Here is a 23,497-nt window from a genome sequence, read left to right as displayed (position 1 = left end):
TTAACAAGTACTAATAAGTCAAGTCCTTTTTATGGGCATTTTTAAAACAAATTCTAGTTACATGACAAACTTCTGTACCATCATGTTGGCATTGTGAAAAAAAGTATTGCATAAAAATAAAAACTTGATCAGAAAGTTAAATAAATTCAGCATGAAGATTACCTATTTAATAATTCTGTGTGTTATCATAGAGGCGACTTGCTTTCACATGAGCAGTGTCAAGCTGATTGACAGAGTCAGAGATTATGCTCATAACCTTGAGAAGGGTTAAAAAAATCTCACACATTAGCATCCTCCAGTATTGGATTATAGAGCAGTTCTGCAGTCTGACTGGGGGCTTCCTGCCTGCCTAGCTGCTAAGATGCAGAAATATATATAGGGAAAAGGCAACATGAAAGATGGAAGCGTTTAGAACCAAGTCACTCAATGCTTTAATCACTGTTTTGCACACAGGAGGGCTTCTTGGTTTACAGTTTCATGGAGCTAAAGGAAACAAAACCTGCTTCTTAGAACCTGAGCCACATAAACAGAGGGAGAAAGGTTCAAACTCACCTATGCAACATTTAAAACAAAAATCATTACCCTCACCTTGAGCCCTCATATCTCCCGTTCCTCTCATATTCAGTCGGGAGCCTCATTGAAAAGAATGCAGAAACAAAAGGAAGTGGGAAAGAGAAGACAAATCTTATACTAGCATACATAATATCTAAATAGCTGCTAAATGCAATATCTCAATTATACTGTAATTAAAATATATTGTGTTATGACACTTTAGGCAACAAAGATTCAATGGATTTTCAAGATCACAGCAAACTTAGAATACTACAAATGTCTTGCCCACCAAAACAATATGTATTTATAAAGAGACAGTTTCTAAAAATTAGATACTTTTAGTATTAATTTTAATGCTATATTGACATATGTACACATGATGTTAAAAGGTAAGATTTCAGTGGGGAAGAATGTTGAATTAGAAATATGTAAAATATATTAATTCAGCGTAAACAAATATATACTAATTATTGTTATTATTAAAGTGATAAGCTGTAAAAGAGAGAAAAATGGTATTAAAAACAGCTTTAATATGCACACCCACACCTGTAGATCAAATATAGTGAAACTTGTAGATCAAATGATCTGATTAATTTCTCCCACCCTCCCTTAAACCAGGATATAAATTAAAGTTAGTATAAGAAAAATGTCAAGGTAAATTCAAGATTTTGCAATATGTACAATTACTCTGAATATGAATTCTTCTGAATTCCTGTACCACGGACTCATCATCCAGAAGATATATGCAGAAGGGTAAAAGAAATTAAGCAATATAAAGATCACTGGCAGAAAAGTTACTTAACACTGTTATTTATTAAGGTTACATTTAAGCAACCCTCAAGGCAAACAGAATCAAGGTGGAAAAATCTCCTACAAGTACCTGGCTACTTTCTCCCATGCCTATTTCACCCCAGGCATACACAATATTAACACACCAAACTAATCATAGTAGATTAGGGCAGCTTGGTAAATGGTGTGAGGATGAGAAGAGAGAGTTAAAACTGTGGTGCATCATCCATGGTGTATGGTAGTTGTGGTGATGAGGTATATGCCTGTCTGGGAACATACGTACTGTCATGTAGCTTTTAGTTTCCTTGCTTTTGTGGGCTCAAGTCACGTATGTTGTATACCAATCCTAACTACTTCACAGTGACTTTTTTGGTCAGAATCACATTTCAGTGTGTCTTAACACTGCTGTCTTATTTTAAAATCTTGAGGGGAAAAATCTGGGCTGAATGAAGCTCACATTGAAGCAAGAGTCCTGTTCTGATTATTGCTAGAATATGTCAACACAGAGTGTATAGTACCACAATCGCTGTCTGGAGTAAGCCTCTCTCAATGACTATTCTAAGGGGTTTCTTAACTAAGGGCCTGATGTTTTTTCTATTAAAGACCATGTGTATTTCTCCATTGTATCAATGGAAGCAAGTTCAGGCCCTGTAAGAAGAGATGGTTCTATCACCTTTAACAATACAGGACGGAGACAATCATTTTCAGCTAAGCAACATATTTATCCATATTGGTCAATAAAATAATTTAGTTCTCTTAGTTACTGAATTGTGAAGTCTGTCAAAGATTAAAATGCCAATATTTATAATCACTTTGGTAGATATGTTAAGCTGATGTGCTTCTCTAGAATGAATGTATATTCGAGAAATCAGAAATGGAAAGAGCCTAGTAAGTCTGGTGTACGAGCCAGGACCTCTGTGCTGCTATTGACGTCAATCTTTCCTAGTGAAAGCAAGAGGAATTATGGGAAAGGAGAAAGCTATAAAAGCTGAACAGATCCAGAGGTTTCAACAGTAGACATGCAAAGAATCTTGTGGAAGGCTCATTTTGAAAGGCAAAGCAAACTCTTCTCTCTATAAGTCTGAAGTCACTTCCTGACTCAGACGACAAAATGTCAAGTGCTGTACTCAAAAATATTCTCTGAAGGGCACTAGAGGCATCTGTTCCTGGGAAGTAGGAGAGAACATTTTTGCTTACAGTTGCAAGCATTTGTAGATCATATCAGACTCACTTTCTCAGTTGACAACAAAGGCTCAAGAAATAGGAGTATGACCTGTCATTCCTATAGTGAATGATACAAGAAAGCTCAAGATTAGTTTGCTCAAAAGTTCAGACTTTCAAAGGGACAAAATAGTTTGTTCTGGTTTCAGACCTATTTTCAGCTGATCCTAACAGCTGAGGCTGAAGTTTGGATAAAACTGGCCAACTTCTAAATACTCAATCTACATTTAGAGAAATTAAAGGTATTCACTGAACACCTGCATCAAGATACATCTTGAGTAAGTACTCTTATTTGTAAAAAGAACAGGCGTACTTGTGGCACCTTAGGGTATGTCTACACTACGGGATTATTCCGACTTTACATAAACCGGTTTTGTAAAACAGATTGTATAAAATCAAGGGCAAGCGGCCACACTAAGCACATTAATTCGATGGTGTGCGCCCATGGTCCGAGCTAGCGTCGATTTCTGGAGCGTTGCACTGTGGGTAGCTATCCCATAGCTATCCCATAGTTCCCGCAGTCTCCCCCACCCAATGGAATTTGCCTGGGGAGATGAGACCAAGCATGTAGGTGCAAAAACAGTGTTCCGCGGTGGATTTCTTCTGGGTAGGATAATGTGCGCTCCCAACTCTATGGGTCCTTCTTCCGTGCATGCGAACGCAGAAAATCATTTCGTGCCTTTTGGTGTTTTCCTCTGGAAATTGCCACTTGGGCAGAAGACCATAAGCCAAAGTCAACCATGGAGCCCCGTTCAGTCAGGGCCCGTCTTTTTCCTTATTTTTTTTTACTGTCACCTGTACTGTCTTAACTGGATGCCTGCTCCGGACGAGACACGGTACTGCAGTGCCTAACACAGCCAAGCATCTCTTGCCCTTTGTAAGATAACTGTCTCTGCTATCAGTTGGTTCTGTAACGCTGCACATGCCGATCTAGTAAAGGTGGCAATGAGCCGACGGTATCAATCAGTTCTGCGGTACCACCGGCCTGTGCTGTCCATGGGTGCCCCGCTTGGGCTAAGCAGGTCGTGCCGGGGGCTGCAAAGAACAAAAATGGGAAATTGACTCCAGCTAATCCTCCTTTATGCTATATAAAAATAGAGTCCCAGTCCTCGCCTAGAGCATCGGTTGCAATAGGTTTTGTGGTTGGGGGGGGGCGGGTTAAAAGACGGTTATTTAGGAGTGAACCACACCAGCCCTGTACCCAGGAGAAGCAACCAGAGAGCTAACAGCCGATCCGTGGTCAGATTCCGCGCAGAAAGATGAGCTACATGCCATTCTATGGGGTGCCCACTGCAAACAACCTGAACTTGTTGCTTTTTCCCTGCTCCCCACCCTCCACCTGGTACCCTCCGTTGCAGTGTCCCCCCATTTGGTGCCGAGTGACCTAGTCATAAGACATGCAGGAAATAAGAAAACACTGACTTGTTAGTCGAGATAAAAGGGAGGGGGAGGCAGCTCCAGCTGTTATGATGAGTCCCAAGTGGCAGGCAAACGGTGCAGAGGGAGAGGCGCCCAGCACCCGCTGCTTATTGATCATAAGTCACCAAGCAGTAACAGAACTCTTGGCCTTACACACATGAATAGGTGAGGGGCCTGATGAGCTCAAGACCCTCAGTTGCTACCCGAATGCCCAGACAGTTAGGTCTCCAGCCGTTCTGTGCCCATCTACTGGGCAGTGACCAGGAGTTCAATTCCAATTTTTTTACTCACTAGGGTGCCCCCGGCCAACTCACCTGAGGCCAGGCGGTGAATGAATGACGATGTGATAGCAGCTCATATTTGTAGCCGTCTGCCCACCGGAAGAGGGAGAGGGGGGCTTGATACCTCCGCTGTTTCACTGCCGCTTGCAGCATGATCGCGTCTTACCAGCAGCCATGTCAGTAGACATAGGGTTGACCATAAAAAAATTCGAAGAAACGATTTTTCCCACTCTTCTAATTCACAGGGGGGGAAGGGGTAAATTCACGAGCTAAGAACCCTGAACACACCCTGAACAATCCAGTGTTTGACTCCCTACATGGCATTGGGAGCTTCAAGCAAGAATCGCGCCAAAAACTTTCGGAGACTGCGCTAGGGACTGTGGGATAGCTGGAGTCCTCAGATACCCGTCCCTCCCTCCATGAGCGTCCATTTGCCTTCTGTGTCTTTCTGTTATGCTTGTCACACAGCACTAGGGCGCTGTGGGACTCTGTAAATCATAGCCTGAGATTTTTTTCAAATGCTTTGGCATTTCCGTCTTCTGTAACGTGTGGGATCGGCTGTGATAGAACAGATGTGTCCCCCATACAGCGGTCTAGATACCAGTATCTCCATATTGAAGTCCATGGGATGCTCTTTTAGGATTTAAGGGAGCGTGCCCGATCAACCCTACCACGTGTGATCAAGCGACTCCGAATGCTGGGGTGCAATACAGGAAATGAAATGTTCAAAAACAGTTCACGGGGGCTTCCTGTTTACACTGGCAAGTGTCGCTCCAGAGTTCTCGATTGTCTTGTCCAGTAGCAGTCACTAATGGTCAGCACGGGTGTGCGAGATTACCGCCGGCCAGGCCAAATACGTCGATTTGCGGCCAACACTAACTCTAAATTGGACCTATAGGCGTGGCGATATACGCTCGGAAAGATTTTCAGCGCTTACTTGGTGGCCTCTCGTTAGGGAGGAGTACAGATAACCCGTTCATTTAAAGAGACCGTCCTAATTCGATTATAACCCTAAGGGCCTCCTTGTGTGGACGGGTGCAGTGTTAAATTGGTTTAATGCTGCTAAAATCGGTTTAAACGCGTAGAGTAGACCAGGCCTTAGAGACTAACACATTTATTTCAGCATAAGCTTTCGTGGGCTACAGCTCACTTCTTCGGATGCATAAAATGGAACACAGACAGAAGATATTTATACATACAGAGAACATGAAAAGGTGTAAGTATGCATACCAACTGGAAGAGTCCAATCATCAGCAGGAGAAAAAAAACCCTTTGAAGTGATAATTGAGATGACCCACAGAAGGTGTGAGGAGAACTTAACATAGGGAAATATATTCAATTAGTGTAATGACCCAACCATTCCCAGTCTCTGTTTAAACCTAGCCCACAAAAGCTTATGCTGAAATAAATGTTAGTCTCTAAGGTGCCACAAGTACTCCTGTTCTTTTTGCGGATACAGACTAACACGGCTGCTACTCTGAAACCTCTTATTTGTAAGACTCTTTTGGAAGTACTTATAATTGTGAATAGGCTAAAAAATTAAAATCTGAACCAATAAATATACCAGGTCACTTAACACTCAAAACTGCATTCCATGATGTGTGACCTCCAATATAAAACCTGGCATGAAGTTTCAGAGAAGCAGTGTCAGTCTTCCCATTGATATTCCTTCCCCCTTGGACCTCGAAGCATGGTTATGCTCTACAAAGCACCATGCAAACTTACAGAATTCTGTAAATAAAACATATACCAGTGTACTTCTGATTAAGATCGTACTGTATATATCATTTATAATACTGTATATGTTTACAAGTCAGATACAGCCTTTAGGCTTCCAAATTGCCAATGTGGTCTGCAGTACTGAAAGGAACACAAACTTCTGGTTTATAACAGAAGACTATTGAGCAGATAATGTGTTAAAGAAAGGAGCTGACTAATAAGCTAATTAGTTATGATAGAGTAATTTTATATTTTATTTTTCTGTTTTAAGCCCATAGCTGTATTGCAGTGACTATGGCACTTCATTTACTTTTGTTAAATGGTATGTGAAAAGTAGTAAATAGCATAAGTGATATGTTGACTTAGTATTGTGCTTCTGTATACCTATCATGAATTATGTTTTGCGCATTGCAAGTGTTCTCTACGTATACTCTGTTAAAAACCCAGAGAAACATTAAAAAATAAAGCTGTCTAAAGAATATTTCACAGCTTGATTAAAAGCTATAAATGATGTGGAAGTGTGGTAATGGATGGAGTCTACTAAAATAAGATTTAATTTATACATAAAAGAAAACAACCTGCTTTTTCAAGGAAAGTTACACCTTTAATTAAAGATAAGATTCTACAACAAAAATGCTATCAAAATATCAACACAACTTTGCTATCCAAGTATCAAATTAGCCTTCCACAACATAAAGGAATCCTTGCAGATTTGCAAGGACACTGCATAGTATCTTGTTAATGTTAGATGAGGTATGACATTCTAATTTTTAAAAAACAAATGAAATGTATAGCACTCAGTTTGCTGAGCTCTCTGAAGTGAAGTTGTAATATTGTCTTTGCGGCAACTATAATAAATTCTAATGTTAAAATAAAATGAATTTCAGTAGACAAGATTCATGGCACGTAAAGATGAATTTGACTAAAAAAATGAATCAGTATCTATGCTCTAGGCAGCAATGTATTTCACTTCACTGCCTGCATACAAGAAGGAGAGAGACAGGCACACTGGAAGTCACATGCACATACACATCTACTAATAGAACGGAAAATTCAGAGGTGCATTGTTGTACAAGTCTCTTTAAACAAGAATACCCTGAAAAAGTTACTATCAGAACACCTGAAACACTGCTGCAATTAACAAACGTCAAATGTCTGACCAAAAGTAATATTTATATTACAATGCCATATCTATTCAAAGGTAACTCTCTAGAACGCGAGTTATAAAATGTAATTTAACTTCCTGACCAATGCATCTCCCTTACTGCCTCAGTGCAGTAGAGGCTTATAGTTAAGCTATAATGAGTGTTCAGTTGTGGAAATAATAGCTTCTTTGCTCAACTACAGTAGCCATAGCCATAACTTTGGAAGAGGCAAAGCCTCTCTTTCAATCTCAGATCCCTGTGCAATTCACAGAAGTCACACTGACTTTTGCAACTGTGCAGAATTTGGTGGCTCAGGCTAAATGCTGAGTTAAGAAATTTGCCTTTATTCACTGTCAAGTGTACAAGACTGCTGGCACTCAATTCCTTCTCTGATCTACCCTAGCACCAAATAAAACTACCAGAGCCCACATATATTCCTCCCCCCAGTTTATACTTCCGTAAACCAACAACGAATGTTTATGGCAACTAATCCAATAAAAATTCTAAAATGTTCACATTTGGGAAAGCCCCAAACATAGCACTAAGAGGGAGTGTAACTTAATACTATGATTTGTTTTGAAACAAAGAAACCATTCCAAGTCTAGTATGCAAGGTATTTTTCACAGCCTGACTTTCTTGAATGAATGTGAACTTCAACAGCTAGTTTGGAGTTGAGTTACATACAATTCCTAATGGAATTAACTAAATGTATATCCTAACAATTTTAGGTCACAGCTTGCCTAAAGAAAGTACACCTCTACTCTGATATAACACTGTCCTCAGGAGCCAAAGAAATCTTACCGCTTTATAGGGGAAACCATGTTATACTGAACTTGCTTTGATCTACTGGAGTGTGCAGCCCCCCACCCCCCTGAGCACTGCTTTACCACGTTATATCCAAATTTATGTTATGCCGAGTCATCTTATATTGAGATAGAGGTGTACGACAAACTCCAAACTGCAAAGATCAGTGATGATTTTACCTTTAGAAAGTACAAATGGATGCCCATTTTTAAACTGAAGTATGTTGGGATGAAATGATTTTTTATTTTTGACCACTTCTGAATCAAAACTTCTCTCAACAATTGAGCATGGTATCATCATTCCAGACAAGCTTGGCAAAACTTAAAAGGTCACTGTCAGATTTAAATGTTTATTAGAGAATATTTAAATAAAGATGATACACAGAGTTTGATGCGTCAGTTATTAGTCATCGGGGGTAACACACAGAGTATAGGGGACGTTGTCCTACTAGAAAATTTAGCTCAACCAAAAAGCCGTTTCAAAGTTTTAGAAGTTTTCACTGACCAAAGAAACGCGAGTAGCTCTAGCAATATTTCTTTCAGTGTGCCTTCCTACATCTTTTAGTTTCTCATGGTGACATTTCATTTCTTTCAGTATACAACTCTAAATTCAGTTATTGGAACCCACAGTCTGCAAGCTTCCCTTATTTTTTATTCTATTCTCTGAAGACAATATGACAAGCAATTTCCAAGTCATACTTTTTATTTCCATCACACTTCATTTTTAGAATAGTCTGGTAGCTTTTTTCCTGTTGGTCTATTTCTTCCATGTTTTAGCTTATGGATGATAGGGCTTTCCAAAGAATTAGGAGAAGAATGCTGAAGTAATACAGCTTTAAGAACAGGATGCCTGACTCTCTTTTCACCTACTTCAATCGAATTACACCACTACCTCGATATAACGCCACCTGATATAACATGAATTTGGATATAACGCAGTAAAGCAGTGCTCCGGGGGGGGGGGCGGGGGGAAGGAAAAAGAGCAGCACACTCCGGTGGATCAAAGCAAGTTTAATATAACACGGTTTCACCTATAATGCGGTAAGATTTTTTGGCTCCCAAGGACAGCGTTATATCGAGGCAGAGGTGTACTTGTAATTTATGCCAGTATTAAAGCAAGAACAATCAGTTCCACCTGCTTTCGTAAAACCTTTCTAGGTAGGAGAGTTTTTCCAAGATTAGTTCCTTTTGTCAATGCACTTATATAACTTTTATGCGTTTGTTTATTCTATAAATTGCAATAAAGTGCTTCAGTTTATGTCTCTGTTGGATAGTATAAGAGGAAGTAATTTGGCTTTGGGTACTCTAAAAAATGCTTCTTATTTTAAGATTTTCAATGTACATCCTTCATCCCTCATGCAAACTTCCAATCTCTCAAGTGATTTGTATTTTTAAGTCAAATTTGGTGAATGTCTAAATTTGTTATGACCAGAAGCAAATTACTCATACAATATTTTGATAAGAATTTTCCTAATGAAGAAAACTAGAGGATAAAATATGTAGAGCATCACTTACCTTTACACATTTGTGCCCTTATGTTTTGTCTACATTTTTCAGTGTTACCAAACACGTCATTCTTCAAACATAAGCATGCTAAGTGTATTAGTATAAAGAAAAGAGTTATTTTTGGTACTATCAACTCTATCAAAGAAAGAAGAGTGCACAAGGCATGCTTTACATCTTGTTATACAGGTGCCACAGATGCTTAAGTATCATCATTAGTCAATGGATTTCCTTCTATATTTTCCTTTCAAGGAAGAAAGTATTTAGTTCTCAGTAGAAAGTTTAGTTTTTAAGAAAACCAAGGCTAGAAAGCCAAATTTTATGTTAATTGCAGGAGCCACTTTTTTTAAATATAAATAAATCCTACCTTTTGATAAACCTGAATGACATGTTTCTAAAAGAAATTAAGCCAAAACAATAATTAACAGAAAAAGTTTGTACAAATTAAATTGAAAATTCATTCAAAAAGTGAAACATGCAATAACAATGAAATTTCATATTTAAATGCACCTGGAAATAATAAGTTTCAAATTTATTCTGAGATTAGAAGAATGATTTCAGGGCTGAGGAAACGTCTTAATTTTGTTTTCAACTTTGTTTTACTTCTGAGAGCATTCCAACATTTCTTCTGAAAAGTCATCACTAAATATTATGAATTCAAATGTATACCAGTTTAAAAATATTCTTAAACTGCAGCATTGTTTGCACTTACAAAGGGATTGCATTTTTGTTTATTGTCCTATGTATTTCAGATTGGAAAAAAAATTCAACTTTTGTAGTTGAATAGCCCCAAAATTAACTCATTTCTTCATAACATCCATTTAGTCATTTGGTGCCAAGAACTGTGTGACGGGTTTGGTCACAGAGACCACCCTGGGACTGCCACCTGAAGTGTTGAGACTACCTCTGGGCTCATTTTCCCTGTCAGCTTCGTACTTAAGAACCCTGCCTTGTTCAGCCAGACACTCCAGTCTGCTCCAACACAGACCCTGGGTCTGAACCACATCCCCCAAAAGCTGCAGACAACTGAAGATGGCTTAGAAAGTGCTCCTGTCTCTAGCACCCAGATACACAATTCCCAATGGGATCTAAACCCCAAATAAATCCATTTTACTCTGTATAGAGCTTATCCAGGATAAACTCATAAATTGTCCACCCTCTATAATGCTGGTAAGAGATATGCACAGCTGTTTGCACCCTCAGGAATTACTTACTTCTGGGTCAATTAATCAGCAAAAAGTGATTTTATTAAGTATAAAAAGTAGGATTTAAGTGATTCCAAGTAATGACAGACAGAACAAAGTAAATTACCAAGCAAAACAAAACAGAAACACCCAAGTCTAAGACTAATACAGTAGGAAACTAAGTGCAGGTAAATCTCACCCTCAGATATGTCCCAATACGCTTCTTTCACAGACTAGACTACTTCCTGCATTCTGTTAACGGTACTATACCCCAACATGTTTTCAGGGACCAGGAACCCACAACTTTGCTAAAACCCCTATGAATCACATCATAAGGCTTAAAGGAACTGAAAGGGGATGTGACCACAGACAAACAGGGATTTTACAGGTACTGCCTCCGCCATGGACAGTGTCCAAGTCTCTGGCAGTAAGTTCGAGGGTGTGACATTGCACCGCATAATACTTTAAAGAAATATGCTTATGAGTGTAAATATGACATAACCGGAATATGTTTTATGCTAGATATGCCATTTAACATATCTTTGCAAAGGTTATCATCTACTGAATATATTCATTCTATTTGTTTGCATGTATCATTTTCATATCTGAAGTTATGAGTGTTGGCTCTATGCTTGTGTTTAAAGTGTTTGCTGTAGGAAGCAGATTTGGTCAACATAGTGTGAAGGGGTTATTCAAGTAATTGGGAGAACTTAACTAGCAATGGACTTTGGGAGATGCCAATCCACATCTGGGCTTTCCTGGGAACGTTCAAACTAACATGTAAACTATGGTGTTGGCCTGCAAAAAGCTGAAGCATTCATAGACATGTGACTTGCCCAGGTGGCTATAGACTCCATCTTGTTGCTGTGATTTTGCACATGAGAACAAAGGGGTTTCTGCCCACAAGAGAGAATATAAAACCCCTCCATTTTGTCTTCAGCTGGCTCAAAACATAGTCTCTCCACTCCAAAAGAGGTGCCTGAAAGAAACTGGAACAAAAGACAGTAACTATGGGGGATGTGAGTGATTGCTGGACCCAGAGTAGGAAGGAGTCTAGTCTGTAAAAAAAGTTTATTGGAACATCTGAGGGTGAGATTTACCTGCATTTAGTTTCCTACTGTATTAGGCTTAAACTTGCGTGTTTTTGTTTTGTTTTGCTTGGTAATTTACTTTGTTCTGTCTGTCATTACTTGGAACCACTTAAATCCTACTTTTTATACTTAATGAAATCATTTTTTGCTGATTAATTGACCCAGATGAAGTAATTAATTCCTGGGGGAGCAAACAGCTGTGCATCTCTCTCTATCAGGATTACAAAGGGCAGACAATTTATGAGTTTACCCTGTATAAGTTTTATACAGAGTAAAACAGATTTATTTAGGGTTTGAATCCCATTGGGAACTGGGTGCTAGAGACAGGAGCACTTTCTAAGCAATCTTCAGTTACGCCTGCAACTTTTGGGGGACACGGTTCAGACCCTGGATCTGTGTTAGAGCAGACTGATCTGTCTGGCTCAACAAGGTAGGGTTCTGAAGTCTGAAGTTGCCAGAGAAAATGGGCTCAAAAGTAGTCCGAGCACATCAGGTGGCAGTCCCAAGGGGGTCTCTGTAACCCAACCCGTCACAAACTGCCTTAATGATGCATTTATATTTAGTGGCAAACGCTGTGAAATTGCATACTCCGGAATATAAGTAATTTATTGTCACAGAGAAAAATGAAGCAGGATATGAAAGATGATGATTAAAAGGATGTTTTTCTACAAAAGGTGAGAAAGAAGAAACAAAGCACTGAGTCCTGAGGGACAGGGTGCCTTCCTATGAGTTTGTACAGCACCAAGCATGATGGGGGCATGATTCTGAACAGGGCTTCTGGATGTATACTTAATACATAACCTTTAACAAGAAATTGAGGTTTTATATTTCCTTTGTGCGGTTTATTAAATAATCCCCAGATAGTAGAATTATTTACTGTAAAAAGGGGTCTGGTCAAAAGTTATTGTGCTGCGAATTAAAAACCAGAGTTCAAGCTTTTACAAGCTTAAATATGTTCTAAATAATTGAGAATGCTTCCTAATAGGTTCCAGTAGCAGAGCTCAAAGCTTACAAATTCATAGTACATGAATACATCCACATTTTGAATGGTAGATGGAAACATTAAGGAAGAGCATTATAAAACTAGCAACAGTACAGACAGAAGATGCTGCTCCAAAAGGATCTAATGTTTGACTAAGAAAAGCTTTGTTCTAAGCCAACATTTATAGGTAAAAGTTACTGAGATAAAAATAGACATCTTGATTATAAAAAAAAATCCCACACATCTCCCCTCTAATCTGGCAATTTGTCAAAATAATGTACAGCAGAGAGGGAAAGACTTGGAGCAGGGCAAAAGCTTACCAAATACAGGACTGAGGGGCCTTGGATTTGTCACAGACATCTTCTACATTTTAAAGCAAAAATTCCCCATACTGGAATCACTAGTTAGATATGAGGAAACATTAGGTTGATTTAGCCTACATAGCTCTGAAGGAAGGATCCTATGAAGACTGAGAGAGATAGTGTGTACAAGGTTATAAAAAGGAAAGTAAGCGAATGGGTTAATGTTTGTGGGGTATACGCCTAATACAAAACAAGTAGTCAAAGACTGAAGTGGAATAGTTTATAAATAGTTTATCAAGATTAGGCTACTAAAGGTACAATATAGGTAGTGAGAGAATCAGAAGGTGTGTGGATAGTACCCAAAGCCTCATTCCTGCAAAAACGTATACACAAGCTCGAAGATGAAGACGCAAATGCCATGCAGTGCTCTAATGTGCATGAACTATAGGTCATTGGCTCAGATACCAAAAAGAGGAAAATAAAAAATTCAGGAGTGTTTAAAATATATATGAAAATATGATTTTTAAGTTTTAGTTCCTGTGGGAGCTGAAGAAACTTAGGTTACCAATGGCAAATTCAGAATGTCATAACTTCCTGCTGAAGTAAAAACCCTCAAAACAGGAGCAAGCCTCCACTTAGGCTAAGCTCCTTGGGTAGGCTATAACTTTTAAGACTATGTCGGGTCTATGTCTAAACTAAGCGCCACACAAATAAATCTTTCAAGAGTCGAGCAGGCTTCTGTCTAAGATGAGCTTTTAGGCTAGGCTGACTTTTTCATAAATTAGGAAAGCTTTATATAGGGTGATCAGGTGTCCGGTTTTTGACTGGCACACCGGTCAAAAAGAGACCCTGACGGTTCTGGTCAGCCCTGCCGACCGGGCCGTTAAGAGTTTGGTTGACGGTGCTGGAGTGCTAAGACAGGCTAGTTCCTGCCTGTCCTGGCTGGCACTGCGCTGTGCCCCAGAAGCAGCCAGCAGGTCCAGCTCCTAGGCGAGGGGCCACGGGGCTCCATGCTCTGTCCCTACCCTGAGCACTGGCCCCGCAGTCCCATGGGCTGGGAATCGGCCAATGGGGGTGGGAGGGGCACGGTGCCTGCAGGCGAGACTGGTGCATGGAGCCTTCTGGCTCCCTGCCTAGGAGCCAGACCTGCTGGCTGCTTCTGGGGTTCTGGAGCACTGCTTTTGGAATCTGCCTTAGCCCTCTTGCTGGGCCGCTGACTGGGAGCCACCCGAGGTAAAGCCACACCCCAACCCTGAGCCCTAATCTCTTGCGACAGTCCTGAGCCCACCCTGAACCCCTTCATCCCTGGCCCGACCCCAGAGCCTGCACCCCCAGCCAGAGCCCTCACCCCCTCCTGCACCCCAACTCCCTAACCCAGCCTGGAGCCTCTTCCTGAACCCTGAACTTCTCATTTCTGGCCCCTTTCTGAAGTCCTCCTACCCTCCCACACCCCAACCCTGTGCCTCATCCCAGTGAAAGTGAGTGAGGGTGGGGGAGAGCAAGCCACCGAGGGAGGGAAGGTAGTGGGCAGGGCTGTGGCCTTGAAGAAGGGGCCGGTCTAGGGTGCTTGGTTTTGTGTGACTAGAAAGTTGGCAAGCCTAGCTCCTTTACAGCTCCGTAGCCCACCTGTCAAACTCCAGACAGACAGAAATCAGTCCTAGTGACAGACCACACCATTGCAATGAATAGTCAAGTTAATACATGTGCATAAAATCTCTGCAGGATCAGAGCCCAAGTATGTTACAGATCAAGGTGAGACACATTGATTATGTTTCCTAGCAGAAAGTATGGTAGGTCAAATTCAGCCAACTTATAACCCATGTAACCCTATAGAAATCAATTAGACTATAATTATAAATTATAAGAACAATGGCTTTCAAAGGTCTAAAGAACTCAAAAAAAATTTTCAAAAACTAATACATCTAGCATTTCAAATTGCAGAAATGGCTAAAACACATTGTTCAAGGAATATGAATAGAACTGAACTGCAGCAAAATGAAGTATTTGGAGAATGGGAAGTACCTAAGTGAAGAAAAATTCTCACTATTACAGCTGTTATTTTAAAACAAGCCTTACCTTCTTGTTAGTTTTGAAGTTAATTTACTAAAAAGATTAGCGGAGCCCCTGCTCCTAGTCTGTGAAAGCGGTGTTGCTTCATGGGATAGACTGGGTGAGGCAGGTGGTCCATTATATGTAGCAGTACGTCGCTCTCTGAGTTGACCATGGAAAGTGCTACGACTGGCAGTTCCTCTTGGGAAACGAATGCGATCAGGTGTAGTTGCACTGCTAATGCTATGAGTTGAAGCAACAGGAGTTCTTTGATCAGGACCAGTGCTACAGAGGGAAACAAAAACATATTACACAGTTTCATATTATCCTTTACAGAAACCCCAAAGCTTTGCAGGAAACAATGCCTGCCTACAAATGTGCAACTGTAAATTCTACAATACAGTAAGTATACTTAAACACATCCTTATATAGGGAATGGTAGGAAAAAAACCCAAAGAGTTACTACAGGATATTACAAAATCAAGTAATATTTTACAAAAAGTTAGGAATAAAAAAAGTCTAAACACAAATCTGTGCATTTAGAAAAATGTAATACTGAGCAAACCAGTTGGGAATTACAGGAAACTGTGCATACAGATTTTCACTGACAAAACTGATGAAAGAATGAAGGACAAAAAAAACTTCTTTCCAGGTGTGTGTGTGGGGAAAATGGATCAAGTATAACCTTGCTATCTCCTTTCTATGCCTGTTGAGAACCTTGATAATTTGTGAACATTTTGTAACAGAACTCTACATACCAGCAATCTACTAGAAAATATTAAAATTCCTAACAGTACAAAAAGATTAGAATATAATCCCCCGCAAAAGTGTTCAAGAACAGGGGGATTTTTGATAATTTTAGTAGTAAGAAAAAGTATTAAATGTTCACTATGGTAGGATTATATCACAGACACCACAAAACAATAAATGTAAACCAAACTAAAAATTAGGAAACATCTTGCAGAAAATACAGTCTAGAACAAATCTAAGACTAAAATTCCACAGCACAAAGTTAAAAAGCAGGTAAAACTTAGTTTCACAATTATTTCAGTTTTTCTTACATAAGCTTGAAGTTATCTGCGTCATTGTTTATTGGAAGTAACTTCATCTTCGTGTGCACAGAGGTTGACATGGACATCGACTTCTGATGTCGTAGCTGAATGCTGGAGGAGGTGGTGGTACAAACTGAGGCAGGGCTAGCTGCATAAGCGAACATTTCTCTCAGGCTGCGAGGGGGTTTGGGTTCAGGCAGAGGCAGAGAGAACAGCATGACGGACCAATGACAAAGTGCAAACTACCGTGTCAAGTGAAAAGAAAACACTTCTTCTCACAAACATCTGGCTTTTGTCAAAAAGAATGTGTTACCACCACTTGCACAGGAGATAGAGCAATTAACTATTCTACACTGACTAAAACTCCTTTTTTTTTTTTTTTTTTTAACTGTCCTTTTCTGTAATGTGATAATTCAAATGCATTGACAGCATTAGCTTGTGGACACCTGTCTTGACTAGTTAGATGTATAGGAAGCTTGGGCCTTGAAATTCTTAGTGATCTGCACCAAAGTATTATTTGAAATAAAGGTGCAGATTGTATCAGTTATTTTTCCTATGAAAAATGCTTTTTAAAAACCTTCTTAACACCCCAGGTCTAATGAGTAGGAATGGTCTCCTGGGTGAATGGTAATTCCAGTCAAATACTCTGCTGCTGCTTGAAAGTGTCCAGGTTTTTTTAAAATTTGCTCTTCCAGTGGGACACTCATTTTAATAAACCTCAACCACTGATGGGTTGAGGACTTAATGGACATAACCCAGACCTGAAGGCTTAGGATATCTATGCTAGAGTAGCAAATTAATAGTCTATCCTACTGATGAGTCTACCTTGCTACAAGGACTAGGGGTACTGGAGTTCTGGAATGGCAGTTCAATTATCTCTGTGCAGAGCAAAGGACAAGATTCTTCAAGAATACTTTGTACTTGGGGATCATTGAGTAGTACATCCATTAAAATTCATGCTTTGAAGGAAAGTCTATTGAATCTTCTTTCAGTAAAAAGGATGGATGGCTGTCATGTGGTGCTTCATAGTTCAAACAAGGTGGTAAAAAATAAGCATTGTTCAGCTTAGGGAAGTAACTCAGTATCTGGCAACAGAAGTTCCAAACCTGCGGTTCCATGTGATCAAAAGAAAAAGTTACATACATTCATATTTAAGAAACTCCCTTGTGGCTACAGATATTGGGAGCACAAGTGCTGGAGTCTGTCTCATTCAGTTAACTCAGAACTCCAGAAGGTCTGCAAGGATGCTGGTTCAGTTAGACTATCAGATGCCTACTATAGATTTAGAGATTATTTAGAATGCTTTGAAAGAAGTTTCAGAGTCAACATGCCAGTCATTTTTAATAGAGCTTTTTCTTATGTAAATTGGGTAATTTTTTTAAAAAGCCTTTCACTAAATGGATCTGATATGCTATTTTATCATCCCTGGTTTTTGTTTTTCTCAGATGAAGACATCAGCATCCCTGTCTATAAATCATTTTTTTTGTTAATGGCTTTATTTGTAATAAGCAGCCCAATCCATTTTGCCTTTCATTAAAATTCCCAACACCAAGGAGTTAAGAAATTGTAGGAGAATGAACAGAGAGCTGCACGAGTGGTCTTAATCTCAATAGCAAGCATTTCAAGTAAGTAAACACTTTTTAAGGGATAAATAATCCTGATACAGCTGATCACTAAAGGGTCAAAACTTAATTTGTACAACTTATTACAAAGATGAACTGACTGTTTCCAATTTTTAGGATTATTTGTTCTCAATTTTATCTATCTTTAAGGGCATTATGAGCCTTATAGAAACTAGGTTCCCTACCGCCAAACAGATGCTTAACTTTTGAACCTTTTCCCTCAGAATCTTCTGTACCTTACCTTTGCCAGAAGTCATCCTCCTGGTGCTGTCATATCCTGCTGCTAGAACTGCTTTCTTGGTCTGTAAGCTTGCTGCACATCTGTCATGGCAATGACTAAGAACTTTGCTCCTAACAACATGGTTTTGCAATTGTTTCTTTTGCAATATACTACTACTTTGTTACAATAAAAAACTTTATAAAAAGAAGTGAGGTGTTGCGAACAATGTACTCACATGAACCTCATAAGCCACCTCCAGCAGTTTTCCACAGTTGTGACAAACTATGGTGCAAGCTGGGATGTTCAGAGTAGGAGAAAGAGTAGCTCTTTGGAAGGCACTATATTCGGTCCCTATACTAACTGATAACTTTTTCTTAAAATATGCTGCCTATGTCAAAACTCAATGTGTAAAGAACACACGTATGCAGCATACGGTGGGATAACATGTTTTATAAAGAAAAGCATGAAACGCATTTAAGCTTATATATATATGTTCTCTCCTGACATTGGAAGAGCTCTTCAGGTCTTCAGCTGGTCACTATTCTCAACACCCTCAATTACAGTAAACTTAAAATTTTAGCTGAAATGTTCTTTAGAGCAGTTCTCCCTTACAATAATTCCTATCACAGAGAAGTGCAATTTGAAAGCCACAAAACCCATTTCTAAAGAAACCCTGAATTCAAAACAAACTAAGTTTGTACTTCAGAATCCATATTTAAGAAAAAGACCACAGATCTTTCTAGAGTTTTATCTTTCACAGAGTTCAGAGATAAGAGTATTGGAGAGAGGAAAAAACTGAAAAAGCTGCATTTATTCTAGATCCAATCAATACTGCACTTAATGCAATCTGTCAAGCTTATGTCCAACTACAGCAACCAAAAGCAGCAAAGAGTCCTGTGGCACCTTATAGACTAACAGACGTATCGGAGCATGAGCTTTTGTGGGATGCATCCAAGTATATTGAGATTTGAACACTATACCCCTCTGCAGCAATTCTCAGACTGTGCCAATCTAAGATGTACTGCTACATGCACAAATAGTGAAATCCACTGAATCGCAACTAGGAATTTCTAGCTATAAAGACAAACTTAATGTTGTGTTTTATTCTGTCAAACTTTAATATTTTTATTTAACGCTTATTGATCTTGCTAGTTACAGTGATACCTGCATATTTATGGAACCTAATACTGAAGTTGTTATATTAAAGGATAGACTCCATAACAGCAAGTCCAACATGTTTTAACCGAAAGTAAAAAGTGGTAAAAGCTAATGTGAAATGTCTGACATCAACAGTATAAACGCCTTAATGAGGACACAAAGTATGCCCTAACAAACCTGAAGTTTGGAATAGTTTTACTACTTGCATTACACTCTGATCAAGAAGAGAAACTTCCCTCCCTGCTGACAGCTGTAGAAGACAGGACTGTTCAGCATTTTTGAAAGTGAAGATAAATTACAGAATATAAAGTATGTGTCTAGGAAGGTCAGTGGGGCCAATACACTGGTTTATTTATTGCTATGTACCGTACAGCACTGACTTTGGACAAAATGAAGTCCATTGAAGCATGGTGTGATACTAAGTCAAGGCCAGAAAAGACAAAAGAGCAATTTCTCAGCAATACAGAATGAAGATGCTCCTAGCAGAAGACCAAAAGGATAACACTGAACTCTCTTAAGCCCGGAGTTTATTTCAATTTAAGACCCCATAGACCAGAAGATGCTGCAAAACAGAGTGCTAATTTAAAGACTGATTATAAAAGAAACTGAACCGACTACCCAGCTAAGTAATGAGCTCTAACAAACAATGGTACAAAGGGACACATTTTCACATGCATTGTATAAATATTTCTAATGACTACTGTTTACCTAAGAACTATTAAAATGCTGAAGTTACTGAATTATCAGGAAAGCGGTTTTAAGATCAAAATTAATAAATGCAGAATATAACCAAGCAGTTTGCGTGTGAGGTGAGTGCAAAGATGTGTTTGGATTGACACCATGTGGCATCACTCTGAAGTGGTACAGCAACAGTTCGGAACTGTACCTTTTGGACATCATTTTGGTTGCATGCAGCACCATGTTTAAAAATAACTTGTACAGAAAAAACACATTAACATATCTTACATTTAAAAAGTATTTCATCCCTTTCCTTAACCCAAGCAAAGACTTAGTAATATTAACAAGGACCAGGCAAGGGAGGATGAGACAGACACCACTATTTAATAGGGCTGTAATTTACATACTAGTTAATTACAGACCTAGCTGGCCAGGTTGGCAGGGGGAAAAGAAGTGTGCAGAGTCAATTTAGACTTAGGAATTAGGGAGAATTAAAACCTGCCAGGCTTGCTGAAGGCCAGTGGAAGGAGACAAAGGTCAGAGTCATGTCCCTTAACCCAGACAACAGTGGAGATGACGCTGAACCTTCATTCAGCATGTCCAGTTCAGTCCCGCTCTTCCGTTACATGCTGCTGGAGAAGAAAGCAGGAGGCAAAACCATACCCTTTGTGAAATGAAGGCAATTCCACACAGTGACTGCAACATGAGGGTGTAGCGGCAAACGCCTGTTCCTTTCCTCTGCGAGAGAGATCCCAAAATAGGGATCAATGGAAAGAAACTGATGAGAAGGGAGCTAGTTGTTTTTTTCCCCAGACATTCAGCAAAAAAAATCACCACCATTGATTTGACTGGTAACCCCAAACCTTCTGCATAATGTAACTCCCCTCAAACTTAGCATTCCCTTAGTTTAGGGAGAAGGCCCGTATTTGCATTTGAAATTCTATACCCTCACTCAGGCCTGGTCTACACTCCAGAGTTAGGTTGATGTAAGGCAGCTTACATCGACCTAATTATGTCAGTGTCTATGCTACAGCCTTGCTCCCACCGATATAAGTGCCCTACTACACTGACAGAACACCACCTCCATGAAGGTGTAGGTCTGTGTAGTTAGGGTGACGCACCTCCAGCAGACACTGTGTTATTTACATTGGCTGTCATTCTTGTCAATTTCACAGATAAGTGCTGGAGCTGTAAAATTGACAAGAAAGGCTGGTAGGTTCCTTGCTTTGGGCTAGGCCCCCTGCTGCCCCCCAGGCTCTAGGCAGCTGGGAGCCCGGAGGTGCCCAGAGGGGCAGCCGGGCTCCCAGCGGAGAGCTGTGCGCCAAGCTGAGAGCCCAGGCTCTCAGCCCCCATACTGCTGCTCTTAAGTCAGTGTAACAAAGTGATCCTTGTGAGGCTGCGCACTATTGACAGAAGGTTACTGTGGGCATGAAAAACTGCAGTAATTACTGTGGATACTAACAAAGGTTAACTTAAGTTTGTAGCGTAGACATGCCCTCAGAGAGGAGCTTTGCTTCTTTACAGTCCCATTTGTTCAACAACTTGCCACAGATGGTAGCCACCTGGAGGACAGAATCATACAACTGTAACTAACTGGGTGAAGGAGATGCTCACATTGATATGTTCTTTAATTTTTTAAAACCAAAAATCTTTTACTGAAACAGAGCATTCCTTGTCCAAATATCCAGAAGAATGACCGAATGATTCAGTTTTAACCTGTGTACATCGGCTATCCAACCATAGGACAGATGATCATGGTCCATAAGTTAGTATTTACAAATTTTGGGAACCTTAGAAGAATATTTCAGGTCTACATACTGCAGAAGCAAATACTTTCAAGTATCCACAAGCTGGGGATTTGTACTTACCTTTAAGAGAAAAATGTGACACTTAGTGGTATTGCTTCATTTTGAATCATATACAACAACTTTTTCGATGCATGAGAAAATAAATACAGCAAATTTATCTTTGAGAAATTTCATACCTGTTCTCCTTGCCATTTTGGATTACTGAATGTCTATCTGCAGTGGTTCTCTCACTACAAACGTATGTATTGCGGCGTGTCATTGCTCCAGGTGCGGTATTATTCTACAATTAAAGATACAATGTGTGTTTAACCACCCAAAAAGTTTGTGCAAGACTCAGGGCAAAATCAGTATCAACAATATGTGGTTGAAGACCTTATTTTCCTTAAATTTATGCTATAATTTGTTCTACAGCTTATAGTAAAAGCCTTACATTGATTTGTTTCCAAATTAGATAAGAAACAGCAATACTCTTTAGTTATGGTGACTGTGCTGGGCTTTCTAAGAAAGTGCTAAGATGCATGAACTGTTTAAAACACAATTTCATTTTATTTTGACTATTCAACAAGAGTTAATAGAGTAAGCTTAACTTTAATCACAAATGCCCTCAACTATTGATGTAAATAAAAATGAGAATTTTATGGAAGTTAATCTAGATCTGTAGTTCCTTTACCAGATATTCTTAAAACACTTTTCTGAAACTGAATCAAGCCCCTAACAAGTTAATTGGCAGGAAAAGCAAAGATCTAACAGAAACAAACAGATGTGGCTAAGTACAATGGGGAAGTAAATAAAGGCTCTTAAAAATACTAATGCCATAAAGATGAATTTAAACTTTTGAAACCAATAATGAACAATTAAAATAGAAAAGGCAAATTCCAGAAAATCTCAGTTAAGACATTTTTCAAATATAAATATACACAAAAACATTAGAAAAAGGACAAGAGAACCACAGGGCCACTTAAAATGAAAATGGAGACCTTAGAGGGGGGATAAAGAAATAGAATTAATTACTTTGCCTCTGTCTTTGCAGAGGAAGAGGGTGGAGATATGCCCAACTCGGCGGTCAATTTTCCAGGAACAACTGAGGAGCTAGGTAGTGCACAGATAACAGAATTATATAAAAAAGAGTTAGATGCACTTAATGTAGAAAAAGCATGAGATCCAGATAAACATGCACCCAGGTGTTTTAGAGGAAGCAAGCAAGCAAACTAGCGAATCTTTGACTCCCCTCTTCTCATTCCAGTTCACTGGATTTCAGATAAATTCCATATGATTGGAAAATGGAAAATAAATCCATTACCGTGCTTTGTTTTTAAAAAGGATTGCGGAACAAAGCATGACACAAGAGAGGTTACTGAGTTTAAACATCCACTGCTGGGAAAAATCCTGGAAACCAGTTTAAGGGATGTTATCAGTGAACACATGGATAAGCCCCCGTCCATTACAGATTGCTAGTAAGAATTTAGGAAGAGGACTTAACTAACCCATTGTAGTTCTTTGAAGAATTACTGCTGTGATAGACAAGGGAAACTCAGTGCATTTTTAACAAGAATTTGAGATAAGGTATAAAACGAATGGCTACAGTAGCGTGCAATGGAATAAAGGGTAAAAAGATACTGAGAAAAAATGAGCCTAAGAGAAAAAAAGCGAAGAGTAGCCATTGACAAACTTTTCAAGATGAAAAAACAGCAGAGAATCCTGTGGCACCTTATAGACTCACAGACGTTTTGGAGCGTGAGCTTTCGTGGGTGAATACCCACTTCGTCAGACGCAGGTAGTGGAAATTTCCAGGGGCAGGTATATATACGCTAGCAAGCAAGCTAGAGATAACGAGGTTAGTTCAGTCAGGGAGGGTGAGGCCCTGTTCTAGCAGTAGAGGTGTGAAAACCAAGGGAGGAGAAACTGGTTCTGTAATTGGC

At 39.5% G+C, this 23,497-nt stretch overlaps 1 protein-coding gene across 7 annotated transcripts in view; it reads right to left on the bottom strand.

Moving 5' to 3' along the window:
• MARK3 (microtubule affinity regulating kinase 3) overlaps positions 1 to 23,497 on the bottom strand; it is a 110,048-nt gene that overhangs the window by 6,972 nt on the left and 79,579 nt on the right. For 2 of the 7 annotated variants that reach the window (XM_032771596.2, XM_032771597.2), the window contains 5 exons: positions 21,755 to 21,858; positions 15,068 to 15,325; positions 9,800 to 9,826; positions 2,573 to 2,623; positions 589 to 633 (listed from right to left, as the gene is read on the bottom strand). In XM_032771596.2, coding sequence (XP_032627487.1) covers positions 589 to 633; positions 2,573 to 2,623; positions 9,800 to 9,826; positions 15,068 to 15,325; positions 21,755 to 21,858 — 485 coding nt within the window. The remainder of the gene's footprint in view (positions 1 to 588; positions 634 to 2,572; positions 2,624 to 9,799; positions 9,827 to 15,067; positions 15,326 to 21,754; positions 21,859 to 23,497) is intronic. The other 5 variants (XM_032771601.2, XM_075065698.1, XM_032771602.2 and 2 more) reach the window with 3 other exon arrangements.

This window comes from Chelonoidis abingdonii, chromosome 4 (assembly GCF_003597395.2).
Source record: "Chelonoidis abingdonii isolate Lonesome George chromosome 4, CheloAbing_2.0, whole genome shotgun sequence".
Lineage (NCBI taxonomy): Eukaryota > Metazoa > Chordata > Testudines > Testudinidae > Chelonoidis > Chelonoidis abingdonii.
This window is presented reverse-complemented; position numbering and strand designations above follow the sequence as displayed.